General features: G+C 44.9%; 1 protein-coding gene across 3 annotated transcripts in view; it reads right to left on the reverse strand.

Annotated features, from left to right (window-relative positions):
• GTF3C2 (general transcription factor IIIC subunit 2) overlaps positions 1-17,491 on the reverse strand; it is a 45,476-nt gene that overhangs the window by 16,549 nt on the left and 11,436 nt on the right. Inside the window, exons 2-6 of one of the 3 annotated variants that reach the window (XM_060186744.1) lie at positions 13,323-13,453; positions 6,103-6,375; positions 5,633-5,954; positions 3,014-3,305; positions 945-1,039 (exon numbers count right to left, since the gene is read on the reverse strand). In XM_060186744.1, the coding sequence (XP_060042727.1) occupies positions 945-1,039; positions 3,014-3,305; positions 5,633-5,954; positions 6,103-6,352 (959 nt within the window). In that variant the 5' untranslated portion in view covers positions 6,353-6,375; positions 13,323-13,453. Of the gene's footprint in view, positions 1-944; positions 1,040-3,013; positions 3,306-5,632; positions 5,955-6,102; positions 6,377-13,322; positions 13,454-17,491 lie in introns of those variants that run through there. The other 2 variants (XM_016192328.2, XM_007532569.3) reach the window with 2 other exon arrangements.

Consider the following 17,491-nt stretch of genomic DNA (forward strand, 5'->3'; position numbering starts at 1 on the left):
ACGGGACAGACAGAAATTGAGGAGGGAAAGGCAGAGGAGGATATAGAAGGATAGAAACCTGCAGACCTGCTTCACTACTTGTGAAGCGAGCCCCCACCCCACCCCCCGCAGGTGGGGAGCCAGGGCCTCAAACCGGGATCCTTAAGGTGGTCCTTGAACTTCACGCCATGTGCGCTTAACCCACTGCACTTCCCCCCTTTGAACCTGATCTTTAGCTCCCTGACCCCACACTCTTTTTTTTTTTTTTTTTTTTTTAATCAGTTCAGCTCTGGCTTATGGTGATGATGGGGGCTGAATCTGGGGCTTTGGAGCCTCAGGCAGGAAAGGAAAGTTATTTGCTGTCTCCCTAGTCCCTGACACTCAGTTTAAAGCTAACTTAACTTTTTTTTTTAATATTTTATTTATTTTATTTTTGAGGGAGATGCAGACAGAGAGAGACACAGAGAGAAACACCAGAGCACTACTTAGCTCTGGCTTATGGTAGTGTGGGGGACTGAACCTGTGACTTTGGAGCCTCAGGCATGAGAGTCTGTTTGTATAACCATTATGCTATTTCCCCCACCCACTTAACTTTTTTTTTTTTTTTAAGATTTACATTACTTACTATATATTAGACAGCTTCACGAGGCAGAGAGGAGACACAAGACAGAGCACCAAAATAGCACATGTGGTTTCAGGGACCATACCAGGACCTTCAGGCATGAAAGTCTGATGTGGACCGGTCAAGCTAGATCCTTAGTCACTTGACTTAAAATCAAACTTAAGTGGTCACATGTGGCTAGTGGCCACCATATTGGTCAGCACAGTTCTAGAGCCCTAATCTTGTGAATACTGTCAGTGGTCTGCCCTGTGAATTCTATTCTCTGGCCCCATCATGTTCCGAGATCATTATGTGCACTCCACCTCCACCCTATCGTCCCAGCCCACAATCCCCCAAGTCTCACATGTTCTTCGTGAGGTGGAGACACTTCCACACAGGAGCCATGATGTGATTTGGTAAGCCATTGGGAGCCACTCCACGGCAGTGTGGCTTTTGCTTCTAAGAATGAGAGTGAAGAGAGTGTAAGGGAGAGAACTGCATTGGCCAGAGAGACTCCCCATAGACAGCGTTCCCAGCTTCTGCTTTTCTGTGCACTCCTGCCCCTCTAATCTCTGTCTTATCAGCATTTTAAAGATTGTTTTCAACCAAAACTATAAACCTGTTATTGATTTTCTGCTCATTTTCCTCCATGCTGCCAACACGTTTTTAAGACATAACGTTTATTTATTTATTTACTTACTTACTTACTTACTTTAATGAGAGAGACACTGAGAGATACAGAGAGAAAGACAGAGCACATGAAGGTGTGAGGACTGAGCCTTGGACCCCAGAGCATCAGGCACGCAAGTCCTTTTTGCATAACCATTATACTAGTTCCTTAGCCGCCACTGAGATATTTGATTCAGAGACCCCAAGTGTTTCCTGACACTCTTCCCCTTTGGGGTACTTTCTTTCCTTCCATCTCTCTAAAGTTCCCTCACAAGCCATCCTTCCTCTGATAGGTTTGCTCTATGGTAGAATACACCCCCTCCAGCCCTCCTGTCTTCTCCTCAATCTCCTTATTACATCCTCCTGGTTAACTCATCTAAATCCTAAGTCTTGATTATCACTGCCATCAAGTTTACTTTTACATCAAGCAGATGTAAACTTCGCTCATTTTCTACTTTTCTGTAAATTCCAGAGACATACAATATAACACTGAGCCACATTAGAGCCTGAGGCAAGAGGAAAAAAATCAGTAACAGTTCGTGTCTGTTTTTTCTTTTTCTTCCTTCCTTTCTTTCAATAGGTCAGAGAGAAATTGAAAGGGATGGGGGAGATAGAGAGAAAGAGACACAGAGACACCTGCAAACATGCTTTACTACTCGTGCAGCATTCCCCCTACAGGTGGGGACCAGGGGCTTGAACCCATGTCCTTGAGAATGGTAACATTAATTGCTTGTGCCACCACCTGGCCCCCCATGTCTGTCTGTAAATGTTGGTCCTTTGTGCAGTCTGGGAGGTGGTGTAGTGGATAAAGTGTTGGGACTTTCACGCACGGGGTTCCAAATTCAGTTGCTGGCAGTGCATATCACTACCAGAGTGATATCTGGTTCTTATCTCCTCTTGTGTCTCTCATTAAGAAATAAAATCTTTAATAAAGTTGGCATTTTGCTTACCATAGATGTGTTGCATTAATTTTGATTTTGTTTAATGGTATCTGAAAATATTTATCTTTGGGGGGCAGGAGACAGTGGCACACACATTACAGTACACAATTACACATTACAGTACCCCCTGCGGGGGAAGCTTCACAAGTGGTAAAAAGCGCTACAGGTGTCTCTTTCTCTATCTCCCCTTCCCTCTGAACATCTGTCTCTACCCAAAACAGATAAATAAAAATTGCAAAAGAAAGAATGGAAGGAAGAAAAGGCAAAGGGTTTATCTTGATTACTGAGAACTGAGGGGTCTGGTGTTTCCTTATGTGCTACACTTCAGACAAACCAAGTCCTGGCCTCACCTTTATGGCTGGCAGTCACATGCCCAGAAGGAGGCCCCCAGCATGCCAGCACCACCAACTCAACGTGTTACAAAAGCACTCATCACTTCCCTTGCCCACCCTCAACCCCCACACCGCAACTCCCACTCTTTGTGTCCCGAGTTCAGTGCAAAGAGAATCATCAAAGTTAAAAGCTCCTACTCCTCTCCTCCTTCTACTCCTCCTTCAACACCACATCCACCCCACTCTAGAGCAGCACTTACCACACTGACTTGGAGAGGCAGGTGTCTTTCCTAGCACAAAACAGATGCTCAGCGTATGAATTAGCAGCCCCCACATTGAGCTATCTTTGAAGTTGACCCTTCCTGCTCGACTGATACCTGCCCTCACAGACACTGGGCCAAACAGAGCCTTCCTTCCGGGAACCCTGCTGACTGCTTGCTAGGGAGCCCACTCACTGCTTCTCCACCCCCTTTCTAGTCCATTCAGGTTACCCCAGAAGTGGATCCACGGGGCGTGCTTCGGGGTGCCACAGGCTCAGGGTCAGAAGAGTTCTCACTCGGGATCTCACTCTCTTCTGCTTCTTCGGCCTCAACCTGCAGGACAAAGTCTTCATCCTGGGCTGTAGTGACCACCTCTTCTCCAGTTTTGAAGGACACCTGCGGCCGGCTCTTCTTCTGTTTGGTGGGGCTGCTGACCTCAGGGGTCTCAGGACACGCCACAGGTTGGGGGGCAGGCATGGCTGTGGAGAGTTCTTCGGCCAGTTCCTGGAAATAGAGAAGTGCCCTGTGGGGCAGGGCAGAGTCAGAGCAACACTTGCAAACGCAGGCAGGAGAGCTCATAATCCAGATTCTTGGCCAATTCTGACCTGCCAGGATCTTCCCAGTGACCCTGCATAGGCAGCAGTGGAGGCCAGGGAAACAGCTCAACTGCTGGAGCATCGGATTTGCATGCGGGGTTCCTGCTTCCATCTCCTACACCGTATGTCCCAGGGTGGCGTTCTACTTTCTCTCTAATGTGACATTCTCTCATACGTAGTAAATAAAACAAACCTCCTGGGAGTCGGGCTGTAGCGCAGCGGGTTAAGCGCAGGTGGCGCAAAGCGCAAGGACCGGCATAAGGATCCCGGTTCGAACCCCGGCTCCCCACCTGCAGGGGAGTCGCTTCACAGGCGGTGAAGCAGGTCTGCAGGTGTCTCTCTTTCTCTCCTCCTCTCTGTCTTCCCCTCCTCTCTCCATTTCTCTCTGTCCTATCCAACAACGACAACAACAATAATAACTACAATAATAAAACAACAAGGGCAACAAAAGGGAATAAATAAATTAAATAAATATTTAAAAAAAAAAATTAAAATAAAAAAAATTAAAAAAACCTCCTCTCTCAACTTCTCTCTGTCCTCTCCAACAACAGCAATACAACAACAAAAATGGGAAAAATGGGGGGCTGGGTGGTAGTGCAGCTGGTTAAGCGCACATGGCACAAAGCACAAGCACCAGCATAAGGATCCCGGTTTGAGCCTCGCCTGCAGGGGGGTTGCTTCACAGGCAGTGAAGCAGGTCTGCAGGTGTCTCCCTTTACCTCTCCCCTTCTCTGTCTTCCCCTCTTCTCTCCCCTTCTCTCTGTCCTATCCAACAACAACAACAACAATAACCACAATAACGATAAAACAAGGGCAACAAAGGGGGGGGGTAATGGCCTCCAGGAGCAGTGGATTTGTGGTGCAGGCACCGAGCCCCAGCAATAACCCTAGAGGCAAAAAAAAGGCCACCAGGAGCAGTGGATTCGTAGTGCAGGCACTGAGCCCCTGCAATAACCCTGGAGGGAAGACAAACAAACAAAAAAACTGGCAGTTTGGCTTTATACAAAAGCAAGAAGGAAAGACCAAGATCATAAAGTTGATGTTGAAAATGCAATCATGTGGTCCAGGTAGTGGAGCAGTGGACAAAGTATTAGACTCTCAAGTATAAGGTCCTGAGTTCAATCCCCAGTACCACACATACCAGAGTGATGTCTGGTTCTTTCTCTCTCTCCTCCTATCTTTCTCATTAGTAAATAAAGAAAAAAAAAGCTCAATTAAAAAAAAAAATAAGAAAATACAGTAGTAATATATTTTCGTAATGCCAAAAGAAAATTTAATAATGCCAGCTAGTAATTTCCTCCTTCCCTTTTGATGGCGATGGCTGAAGAAACAGTAATAAACAAGTGGCTTGGCCAGCAGAGTCAAGGAAAATGCGAACCCGGACCCAGGTCTGCTGACTCTAGGCCTAAAGCGCTGTTCACTCCCCAGAGTTACAAATCACAGAGGTAAAAGAACGGCCCCATTTCTTCATTACTCCTCTCCAGGGATCCCATCCCACAAAGTGCTGTGTGTGGGTGCAGGTGTGGACCAGTTCTTAAGTAAGTTTATCCTTTTTCTTTTCTCCTCTTTCTTTCTTTCTTTCTTTTGTTTGCCTCCAGGATTATCACTGAGGCTCAGTGCCTGCACTGCTGCTGGAGGCAATGGTTTTCTCCATTCTGTAGCTGTTATTATTGCTGCGTTAGAAAGACAGAGAGAAACTGATGAGAGGAGGGTCAAGTGGTGAGCTGCAGGTGTCCCTCGCCACCTTCCCTCTCAATTTCTGGCTGTCTCTAGCCAGTAAATAAAGATGATATTAAAAAAAAATTAAGAGACAGTAAATAAAGATAATAAAAAAAAATTAAGAGAGGGAGGGAGGGAGGGAGGGAGGGAGGGGAAGACAGAGAGGGGGAGAGAAAGACAGACACCTGCAGACCTGCTTCACCGCCTGTGAAGCAACCTCCCTGCAGGTGGGGAGCCGGGAGCTGGAACCAGGATCCTTACGCCGGCCCTTGTGCTTTGCACCATGTGCGCTTAACCCCATGCACTACTGCCCAGCCCCCATCTTATCCTTTTTCTAATAAATTTCCTAACACACTAAAAGAAGAGGGCACTACATAGATCCTGACACGTGCTAGGCGGTAAGGTCACACAGCAACACATCCAAGGCAGCAGAGCCCAATCCCTTCACCACCCTGCTTATCTCTTCTCGACAATATCAGCCCCCTGCCCCTTCAGCCCAGCCTCCTTCTACCAAGCTGTGCCCCACAATCCTTACACTTGGGCAGCCTTTCGGCGGGGCCGTTCCCCAGGAGAGGTCTCATAGTCCTCGGGAGGCCTCTTTGGAGACAGAGACTCGGGCTGATCAAGGTCTTTTGCCAGCTTCAGCAGTAGCAGATCTCCCTTGGGCTTTCGACCTCGTCTCTTAGGCATGGGGGTGGGGAGAGGGTTGGACGGATCTAATAGACCAGGAACCAGAGGGGCTGCGGGAGGATTAGGCTGTGGGGGCCTTTTGGGGACTTTTCGTGGCCTACCACCTCTCTTCCGGCCAGGCTTTGAGGCCGTAGGCTTTGAGAGCTTTGACATCTCTGAAGAAAGATCTGTAGGGAAGAACATGGACATGTGAGATGAGACCAAATCTTTGGAACAGATCACACCCTACCTTGGTTCATAAGACCCTGCAAGCCCAGTCTGTCCTCTTGGATCTTAGCTCAGAGAGGCACAAGGATGAAAGGCCAAGGAACAAACCTGGCTCGTCCAGCGTGGAGAGGCTCTCCAGTGGTGGGAGGAGCCCTCTCTCATCCAGAGAGTTCTCAAATCCAGGCAGAGGGGTAGGTAAAGGCATCTCAAGGGAAGCCTCTGCAGCACTGGTTGCTTCCGAAGTGGTCTTGGCATCAAGATGGTTTAGCACCTCTTGTTCAGGGGAGTCGACCACAGTCATGTTCCCCACGGGGCCGGCCTCCCCCAGGGCAACGCAGCCGACCCCGCAGGTCTCCATCAGCACCCCCTAGAATGGCTGCCCTGCACAGAGACACACAGGTGAGTCGCAGGAAAGAAACTGCTTGCACACGCAGACTTTTCTTCTCTGCTGTCTTTTCTCCCTTCCCTTCCCTCCGTTTCAAACCCAAACTCCCGGGGTCATTCACAAGGTTGGCTAAGCACCTTCGGTCTGTTAGAAACTGGCGATATGACCCTAAGCAAGACGGAGAAGACCTAATCCCAAGGGACTTACATGCAGGTGGAAATAACAATGACCAAATAAAAATAAAGCTTACCATTTCTGATATGCTGACATAGACTAAATGCATAACTTAACTGAAAGCTCCTAAGATCTCTTGGAGTCAAGGACATAGCTCGGCCTGTTAAGAGTACCACTTTGTATGCTTGAGGGCTCAAAGAGGTCCCACCTTTAATCCCCGGCATGACTTTTGGGCTGAGCAATGCTCTGGTTCTTCCTCTCTCTTCCTTTCTTGTGTCTCACAGCAAATAAGGGGTCAGGCAGTGGGACCCCCAGTGGAGCAGGCACATTAATAAGGTCAAGGACCCAGTTTCAAGCTGTGGTCGCCACCTGGAGGAAGCTTCACAAGTAGTAAAGCAGTGTTGCAGGCGTCTCTTTCTTCCTATTTCCACCTTCCCTCTCAACTTTTCTGGCTCAATCAAAATGAAATATATCCTTAAAAAATAATATAATAAAATAAAATAAAGGATGCGGTCATGAGTGTGATCCCCAACATCATATGTACCAGAGCAATACTGTGGTTCTCTCACTAATAAATAAATTTCAAAGATAATTTTTAAAACTATTACTATACTAAATGAACACTATTCAGCTTCTCTCCCTGGACTCCAATTAGATGATTTATTCTTTCTACTAAAGAAGGGGCAAAGGGGGAGAAAACCCCACCTACTAAGACTAGGAAAGAGCCGGCAAAATGGCTCACCTGGATAGCGTGCTACTTCGGCAGGTATGCAACCAGGGACGACGGCACATCACTAGGGGACGTACAAGCATGAGGGTCCTAAGTCTAGTCGCTGACCCCGAATATGTTTCACTGATGGGCTGGCTTTTGATAAACAATTTTTTAAAGAAATGAATCCTTTTTTTTTGTTTGGTATTTGTTTGTTTTAATGAAAAAAGAGGCCAGAAAGAAAGACACAGAGAGGCCATAGCATGCTCAGCTCGGGCTTATAGGAATGCTGGGGACCAAAGCCAGTACCACAGAGCCTCAGGCATGAGTCTTTCTGCTATCTCCTCAGCCCTTAATAAATCTTGGAGGAGTCGGGCGGTAGCGCAGCCGTTATGCACAGGTGGCGCTAAACCTCAAGGACCTGCGTAAGGATCCCGGTTCGAGCCCCCGGCTCCCCACCTGCAAGGGAGTCACTTCACAGGTGGTGAAGCAGATCTGCAGGTGTCTATCTTTCTCTCCCCGTCTTCCCCTCTTCTCTCCATTTCTCTCTGTCCTATCCAACAACGACAACAATAACAACAATAAATCAACAAGGGCAACAAACAGGAATAAATAAATATTTAAAAGAAATCTTTAGGGGGCTGTGCATGGCACATCTCAATGAGGACATATTTTTTTTAAATATTTATTTATTATTCCCTTTTGTTGCCCTTGTTGTTTTATTGTTGTAGTTATTATTATTGACATCATTGTTGTTGTGTACCACAGAAAGAAATAGAGAGAGGCAGGGAAAACAGAGAGGGGGAGAGAAAGATAGACACCTGCAGACCTGCTTCACTGCTTGTGAAGTGACTTCCCTGCAGGTGGGTACCTGGGGGCTCAAACTGGGGTCCTTACGCTGGTCTTTGCACTTTGCACCACCTGTGCTTAACATTCTGTGCTACCACCCAACTCCCTGAAACACATATTTTATAGTATTTTAGGATGGCAGTTCAAGACTTCCATCCCTATCTGCAGTGGGGGAAGCTTCACAGTGAAGTAGACCTGCAAGTGGCTCTCTCCCTCTCTATATGCTATTTCCCCCTCAATTGCTTTCTATCACTATCCAAAATAAAGAAAAATATTTTTAGGGTGGGGGTATAGCATAATGGTTATGCAAAGAGATGTTCATGCTTGAGGCTCTCAAGTCCCAGGTTCAATCCCCCACACCGCCATAAGCCAGAGCTGAGCAGTGCTCTGGTCAAAAAAAATATTTATTTATTTATTCCCTTTTGTTGCCCTTGTTGTTTTATTGTTGTAGTTATTATTGTTGTTATTGTTGTCGTCATTGTTGGATAGGACAGAGAGAAATGGAGAGAGGAGGGGAGGATAGAGAGGGGGAGAGAAAGACAGACACCTGCAGACCTGCTTCCCCGCCTGTGAAGTGACTCCCCTGCAGCTGGGGAGCTGAGAGCTCAAACTGTGATCCTTAACACAGGTCCTTGTGCTTTGCACCGTGTGCGCTTAACACACTATGCTACCACCCAACTCCCAATTTGTTTATTAAAAAAAAAGAGAGAGAGAGAGAGAATCGGGTGGTAGTGCAGCAGGTTAAGTGCACATGGCGCAAAGTGCAAGGACCGGTGTAAGGATCGAAGTTCAAGCTCCCGACTCCCCACCTGCAGGGGAGTCACTTCACAGGTGGTGAAGCAGGTCTGCAGGTGTCTATCTTTCTCTCCCCCTCTCTGTCTTCCCCTCCTCTCTCCATTTCTCTGTCCTATCCAACAACAACATCAGTAACTACAACAATAAAAAACAAGGACAACAAAAGGGAAAATAAATAATTAATTCAAATAAACAAACAAACACATCTTGGGCAGGGGTTAGAGAGCATAATGGTTATGGAAAGAGACTCATGTCTTAGGCTCCAGAAGTCTCATGTTCTATCCCCCGCACCACCATCAGCCAGAGCTGAGCAGTGTTCTGGTAAAGAAGGAAGGAAGGAAGGAAGGAAGGAAGGAAGGAAGGAAGGAAGGAAGGAAGGAAGGAAGGAAGGAAGGAAAGAAGGAAGGGAGGGAGGAAGGAGGGAAGGAAGGAAGAAGAGGGGGGAGTGGGGGAGGAGGAGGGAGGGAGAAATAGAGGGGGAGGGAGGGAGGGAGGAAAGGCAAGGCAGGCAGGCAAATCTTTAAAAATAAGTAAGCAGGGGCCGGGTGGTGACGCACCTGGCTGAGCTCACGTATTACACTGCTCAAGGACCTGGGTTCAAGCTCCCGGTCCCCACCTGCAGTGGGAAAGCTTTGTGAGTGGTGAGCAGTGCTGCAGCTGTCTCTCTGTCTCTCTCCCTCTCTATCACCCCATCCCTCTTGATTTCTGGCTGTCTCTATCTATAAAGATGATACATTTGTTTTAAGAAGTCATCAAAAAGTTTATAAAGAAAGAAAGAAATGAATGAGTAAAAGGGCTGGGCAGTGACACGCATTTAGTGTACCTGTTACAATGTTCGCAGGCCCGGTCCCCACCTGCACCACCAGCTTTGGGAGCAGCAAAGCAGTGCTGCAGGCGAGTCTCTCTCCCTCCTCTCTCATTGCCTGTCTCTATCCAACAGATGAATAAAAAAATTAAAAAAAAAAAAGATTTAGGGGGCTGTGCAGTGGTGCACTCGGTTAAGTGCACATGTCACTAAGCACAGGGATTCCGGTTTAAGTCCCCACGCCCCACCTGCTGGGGGGGACACTTCATGACTGGTGAAGCAGGTCTACAGGTATCTACCTTTCTCTCTCCCTCCCTGCCTCCCCCTCCCTCTCAAGTACTCTCTGTCCTGTCAAATAAAAATAAAGTGAAAAATAAAATAAATAAATAATAAAAGGGAAAAATAGCCACATGGAGTAGTGGATTCACAGTGCTGGCACTGAGCGGAGAAGAACCAGCCCAGGGGCAGCGCACTTGCCCACCATAGTGCCAGCACTGAGCCCCAGTGATAACCCTGGAGGCAAAAAAAAAAAAGGATTTAAAAAAATATAAAGGGGGGAGGGGAAAGCTTCCAGACAGTATAAAATTTAAACTGAACTAAAGGATACCTAGAGCTCACACCCTTTCTTGAAAATATTACTTCACAAGAGTTATTTCTCAATAAGCAAGTTTCCTAGTGCTCTGCCATGGAAGTCAACAGGCCAGGTGCGGTGCGAGACGATAAGAGAGTGGAGCAGCCTGGAGGCCAAGCGCCTTTCCACACTCCACAACTGACAAGGGTTCTGTTGTTCTCAAGCCTAGACAGTCAGCTAGCTGAGTAGCCATGGAGCAAAGTAAACTCACAAAGAAAAAGAAAAAGACAAAGAAAAAAAAAAAAAAAAAAACAGAGACTACTGAACCAGAAACTTGAGCACCATAGAGCACTCTCTCTGGAATGCCCCCAGTCTTTGGCCAGAGTCAGCTGTTCATCTGAGCAAAAGGGGGGTATTACAGCTCAAATACCAAGAGGGAACTGACTAGCCTCCAGAGAGAGATCTGTGTTTCCCTTAAGGATGAATAATTCAGGCCCACCGGATAGCACAGTGCTTTTCCATATGTGCAACCCAGGCTGAAGCCCCAAGCCCACCACACTGAAGGAAGCTTCAGTGTTGTGTCTCTTTATATCTTAAAATAAATTTAAAAAAAAATTAGTGGGACAGTGTGCTAATACAAATAATACAAATTAAAGTTCTCAGCTCTCTCATGAAGAAGTTACAATGTGGGCAGACTGTAACTATTGTGGCCAATCCCCTACCTCATTCTAACACCATGTGCTACAGTGTACCAAAACCAAGAAAAACAGTGTAGACAAGTAAAACACCTGTATTACTGTTTTTCACAAGCTGTGAAGCAGGTCTGCAGGTGTCTGTCTTTCTCATCTCCTCTCTGTCTTCCCCTCCTCTCTCCATTTCTCTCTGTTCTATCCAACAACATCATCAACAACAACAACAATAACCACAACAATGTTAAACAACAAGGGCAACAAAAGGGAAAATAAATAAATAAATATTTAAAAATATTTTTAAAAAAAAACACCACTGGACATGGTAGATGGGCAGGTAGCGCAGCAGGTTAAGCACAGGTGGCGTGAAGCGCAAGGACAGGCATAAGGATCCAGGTTGGAGCCCCGGCTCCCCACCTGCAGGGGAATCACTTCATAAGCGGTGAAGCAGGTCTGCAGGTGTCTATCTTTCTCTTCCCATGTCTTCCCCTCCTCTCTCGATTTCTCTCTATCCTATCCAACAACGACGACATCTAGAACAACAATAATAACCACAACTATAAAACAACAAGGGCAACAAAAGGGAATAAATAAATATGAAAAATATATAAAAATAAAAAACATTGGACGTTTGGGAGTCAGGCGGTAGTGCAGCAGGTTAAGCGCAAGTGGCACAAAGCACAAGGACCCCCAAAAGGATCCTGGTTTGAGCCCCCGGCTCCCTCTGTCTTCCCCTCCTCTCTCCATTTCTCTCTTGTCCTATCTTAACAACAACGACATCAATAACAACAACCAACAATAACTACAAAAACAATAAAAAACAAGAGCAACAAAAGGGAAAATAAATTATTTTTAAAAATTTATTTAAAAAAAAAATTGGATGTTTAAGCACGAGGTCCTGAGCTCGATCCCCCAGCAGCACATGTACCAGAGTGATTTCTGGTTCTCTTTCTCTATCATTTCTCATGAATAAATAATACCATAAGAAAGAGAAAAAAAAAAAGGGGAGTCAGGCGGTAGCACAGCGGGTTAAGCACACGTGGCACAAAGTGCAAGGACCAGTCTAAGGATTCCTGTTCAAGCCCCCGACTCTCCACCTGTAGGGGAGTCACTTCACAAGCGGTAAAGAAGGTCTGCAGGTGTTTATCTTTCTCTCCCCCTCTCTGTATTCCCCATCTCTCTCCATTTCTCTCCATCCTTTCTAACAACAACGACATCAGCAACAACAACAATAATAACTACAACAATAAAACAAGGGCAACAAAAGGGAATAAATATTTAAAAAAAAAGAAAGAAAAACTACCCTGCTGGGGGTTGGGAAGTAGCACAGCGGGTTAAACGCACATGGTGCGAAGCACAAGGACTGGCTTAAGGATCCCGGTTTGAACCCCGGCTCCCCACCTGCAGGGGAGTCGCTTCACAGGTGGTAAAGCAGGTCTGCAGGTGTCTATCTTTCTCTCCTCCTCTCTGTCTTCCCCTCCTCTCTCCATTTCTCTCTGTCCTATCCAACAACAACAACAATAACTATAACAATAAAACAGGGCAACAAAAGAGAAAAATAAATATTAAGAATAAAAAAGAAAAACTATCCTGCTAAAAAGAGAATTACATAAAATATAGATATGAGGGGGGAAATCAGATTGAAGAGACAGAAATGACTTATGAGAAGATAGAAACGGAAGAGTGCAAAGTCCATCAACCTTCTTTTTTTTAGAATTATCTTTCTTTTTAAATTTTTTATTTTATTTATTTTCCCTTTCGTTGCCCTTGTTGTCTTTTTTGTTGTTGTTGTTGTTTTAATTATCATTGTTGCTGTCATTGATGTCATCGTTGTTAGATAGGACGGAGAGAAATGGAGAGAGGAGGGGAAGACAGAGAGGAGGAGAGAAAGACAGACACCTGCAGACCTGCTTCACCGCCTGTGAAGCGACTCCCCTGCAGGTGGGGAGCCGGGGGCTCGAACCGGGATCCATACACCAATCCTTGTGCTTTGTGCCACCTGCACTACCACCCGACTCCCATATCTATCTTTCTAAAAAAGGTTTGTTGATGAGAGAAAACCGAGCCTCAGTCTGGCATATACAATGCTGGAGACTAAACTCATGCTTGAGGGTCCAGTGCTTAATCTACTTCCCAGGCTACTAAATTTACCCAGTTTTATGAGTGAGAGAGACTAGAGCAACACTCTGGAATATGCAGGTGACAAGGATCAAACTTGCAATCTCAGGGAGGCAAGTCCTGAGTTCTACTTTTGAGCTGTCTTCCCAGCAGAACTGATTCTTTTTCTCTCTCTCTCTCTTCTGCTTTTTTAAGACTGATTAATTCATTTAGGAAGCTAGGAGATATTTCACCTGGTAGAGCACACAGTTCACGATGCACAAGGACTGGGTTCAAGCCCCCATCCACCACATAGAAGCACCACGCACAGGGGAAGCTTCTCGGCACTGTAGTGTCTCTCCTTTCTTTGTTTCTCACTCGCTATCTGGAAAAAAAAAAAAAGTCTGTCAGAAGGGTGCCTACTTTGCCATGCACGACACCTAGGTTTGATCCCATCGCACTGTCAAAAGAGTCAATGCTATGGTGTTTTCCCCACCCCTAACTGGAGAAGCTCAGACAGATGAAATCACACACGTGCAAAACCTCAGTAGTAAACAAACAAAACACCAAAACTCAGCCCAGGAAGTGGTACAGTGGGTAAGGTGTTGGGACTCAAGTGTGACATCAAACTTCAATTTCCAGCAGGAAATGTGCCAGAGTTTCCAAGTTCAAACCCAGGCACTACCATTTATTAATGGTGAGCAGTGTTCTCATCTATCTTTCTCATACAGATAAAAGCATCTTATAAAGCAAACAAGCAAAATAAGAATACTTTTTACTGTCATGAATAGACCAGAACACTACTCAGTTATGGCATATGGTGGTGTTAGGAATTGAACCTGTAACTTCTGGGACCCCAGGCAGAAGTCTTATGCCCTACTACTGAGTTATCTCCTTTACTCTAAAATTAAGTTTTTCCAATCTTTTAGTTTCTGTTTGTGTCTTTAACAAAGGATTTCTAGACTTCCGGAGGCGGGGCTATGGAGCAGCAGCAGCTGTGTTTCTCTCCTCTCCTCTCCCAGGTGAACTAGGAATACCAAAGGTGACCACCTGGGACCGCAACAAGACTGGACTAGAACGACTTCAGGAACCCACCAAATCACTGAAGCAGGAGCAGCGAAAGGGAGGCCCTGTGCTGACACCAAGGGACAGAGAACTAATGAAGAAACTCAGGAGATCTCTACCTCAGTGGCCTAGTGGCCTGTGAGAGTCTCTTTGCATAACCACTGGGTTATCTCTGCCCCACCCTGCTTTATCTCTTGGTCTGGAGTCAGTGATTAAGCCAAGAAGCCTACTTATAGTTTAAAAGCCCTCAGGCTCCCATAGCCTTCTGGGAAGAAAAAGAACAAAAGAGGCTTTTAAGAAACAGTGCTCCAACTCAGGGATTAAAATACTATTGAAACAACTTTCAATTTCCACAGCTGTAAACCCTTTAATTACCTTACTTAGACACAAATCAATCCAGGCGAGAGTGATCAGTAATTTGAAAAGTACTGAGGGAGGGAACTCATAACACAATATATAAAATGGTTAAACCAACAAGAAGAAATATTGGAGAAATGAACCAGGACAAGAGTCCAGCTAAAAGCCCCCCAAAGGGTGAAGCACAAAATAATGAGGTCAACATCCAAACACTAGTTAAGGAAATAATCACAGGAGTGAGTAAAGAGTTTGAAAGAATTGTCATCAGAAAAACAGAAACAACAAATGAGACTCTGGAAGAAAACACTAATTATCTCAAGGTTATTAGAGAGCTGAAGCTGAAATTGCTGAGCTAAGAACACAACTAGATGAACGAGCTAAAACAGTATCAGAACAGGGTAACAAAATAGATGAGCTCCAGAAAACAGTAGAGGGGGAGAGAGAATAGAATCAATGAGGCTGAAGACAGAATAAACAAGATCGAGGATGAATTCGAGACAAATAAAAAAGAAGAGATCTCAAAAAGAGATTAAGAGATACTGAAAACAACAACAGAGAGCTACGGGATGACTTCAAAAGAAACAATATACGCACTATTGACTTACCAGAGGAAGAAAGAGAGGGAAGGGAAGAAAACATTCTTCAGGCCATAGTATCTGAGAACTTCCCTAATCTAGACAACATAAAAAAACAAAGGTTCAAGAAGCCCAGAGGATCCCAAAAAGAATAAACCCATACTTAAAGACACCAAGACACATCATATTTAAAATGCAAAGGAGTAAGGATAAAGAAAGGATCCTGATCAACTAGGAATACCAAAGGAGACCACCTGGGACTGAAACAAGACAGGACTAGACCGACTACAGGAACCCACCAAATCACCGGTGAGTGCAAACAATAGTGGCTGGTGACAGAGAGGAGCCTAGGGAGAGACTAAGTGGCTGGTAACAGTCCGGCAGTCTATCAGTTGAGACACCACCTCCAATATGTTTCACCAACAAGGGGACAGCTGAAGGGAAAGAGAGGACTCCCCGGAGATTCACCAAGTGCAACTCTGAGTCTCCATTGCTACTGCCCTCAGAATCTGGAGCAGCGGCAGGGAGGGATACCGGGGGACAGAGATCTAACCAGGAAACTCAGGAGAAGACCTATACCTCGGTGGCATAGCTGTGGGGCTGTGAAAGTCTCTTTGCATAACCACTGGACTATCTCTGCCACACCCTGCCTTATCTCTTGGTCAGGAGTCAGTGATTAAGCTAAGAAGCCTACTTATAGTTTAGAAGCCCTCAGGCTCCCATAGCCTACAGAGAAGGAAAAAAAAAAAAAAAGAGGCTTTTAAGAAAGGATCCTGAAGGCTGCAAGAGAAAAACAGTTACCTACTGAGGAAACCCATAAGATTAGCAGCAGACTTCTCCTCACAAACACTACAGGCCAGAAGAGAATGGCAAGATATCTATCAAGTGTTCAATGAGAAAGGCTTTCAACCAAGAATATTGTATCCTGCTAGATTGTCATTCAGACTAGATGGAGGCATAAAAACCTTCTCAGACAAGCAACAGTTGAAAGAATCAACTATCACAAGCCTGCCCTGAAAGAAGTTCTGAAAGGTCTCCTATTAACAGTCAGACCACCATAAATATGCCATATATCAGAACACTCTAAAAATCTACAAGAATGGCGTTAAAATATCTTAGGTTCTTGATATCAATAAATGTCAATGGCCTGAATTCACCTATTAAAAGGCACAGAATAGGAAAATGGATCAGAAAACACAACCCAACAATATACTGTCTGCAGGAAACCCACCTAACTCAACAAGACAAACACAGACTTAAAGTGAAAGGATGGAAAACTATCATACAAGCCAATGGGCCACAAAAAAGGGCAGGAACAACTATTCTCATATCTGACATGACAGACATTAAAATAAATAAAATTTTAAAAGATAGGGATGGACACTACTTAATGCTCAGAGGATCAGTCAATCAATCAAGAGGACTTAACAATTATTAACATTTATGAACCCAATGAGAAGCCATCTAAATACATCAAACATCTACTGAAAGAGCAATCTATTAACAGCAACACAGTCATAATAGGGGACTTCAACACCCCACTCTCTCAACTCGACAGATCTTCCAGGCAGAAAATCAATAAAGACACGAGGGAGCTAAATGACGAGATAAACTAGAACTAATGGACATTTTCAGAATCATTCATCCCAAGAAACTGGAATACGCATTCTACTCAAGTCCACATGGGTCATTCTTAAGGATATACCATGTTAGGCCACAAAAACAGCATCAGCAAATTCAAGAGCATTGAAATCATACCAAGCATCTTCTCAGACAACAGTGGAATTAAACTAACACTTAACAATCAACAAAAGATTAGTAATAGTCCCAAAATGTGGAAGCTTAACAGTACACTCCTTAACAACTACTGGGTCGAAAAGGAAATTAAGAAATCAAAATGTTTCGAGACTTCAATGAAAATGAAGACACAAGCTATCAAAATATTTGAGACACATTTAAGGCAGTACTGAGAGGGAAGTTCACAGCCATACAAGCACACATTAGGAAACAAGAAAAAGCACAAATAAACAGCCTGATTGCACATCTTAAAAGACCTGGAAGAAGAACAAAGAAACCCTAAAGCAACCAGAAGGACAGAAATAACTAAAGTTAGGGCATAAATCAATAACATAACCATACAAAAGATCAACGAAAGTAAATGCTGGTTCTTCGAAAAAGTGAACAAAATCAACAAACCTTTAGCCAAACTCAAAAAAAAAAAAAAAAAAGAGAAGACCCAAACAGATCAGATACAAAAATAAAAGAGGAGACATCACAACAGACACCACAGAAATTCAACATGCGAGGATTCTATGAACAACTATATGCCACCAAGCTAGGCAACCTGGAAGAAATGGACGATTTCCTAGATACCTATCAACTTCCAAAACTAAGTAAAGAGAAGTAGATAACATGAACAGGTCCAT

The sequence above is a fragment of the Erinaceus europaeus genome, chromosome 3 (assembly GCF_950295315.1).
Source record: "Erinaceus europaeus chromosome 3, mEriEur2.1, whole genome shotgun sequence".
Classification (NCBI taxonomy): Eukaryota; Metazoa; Chordata; class Mammalia; order Eulipotyphla; family Erinaceidae; genus Erinaceus; species Erinaceus europaeus.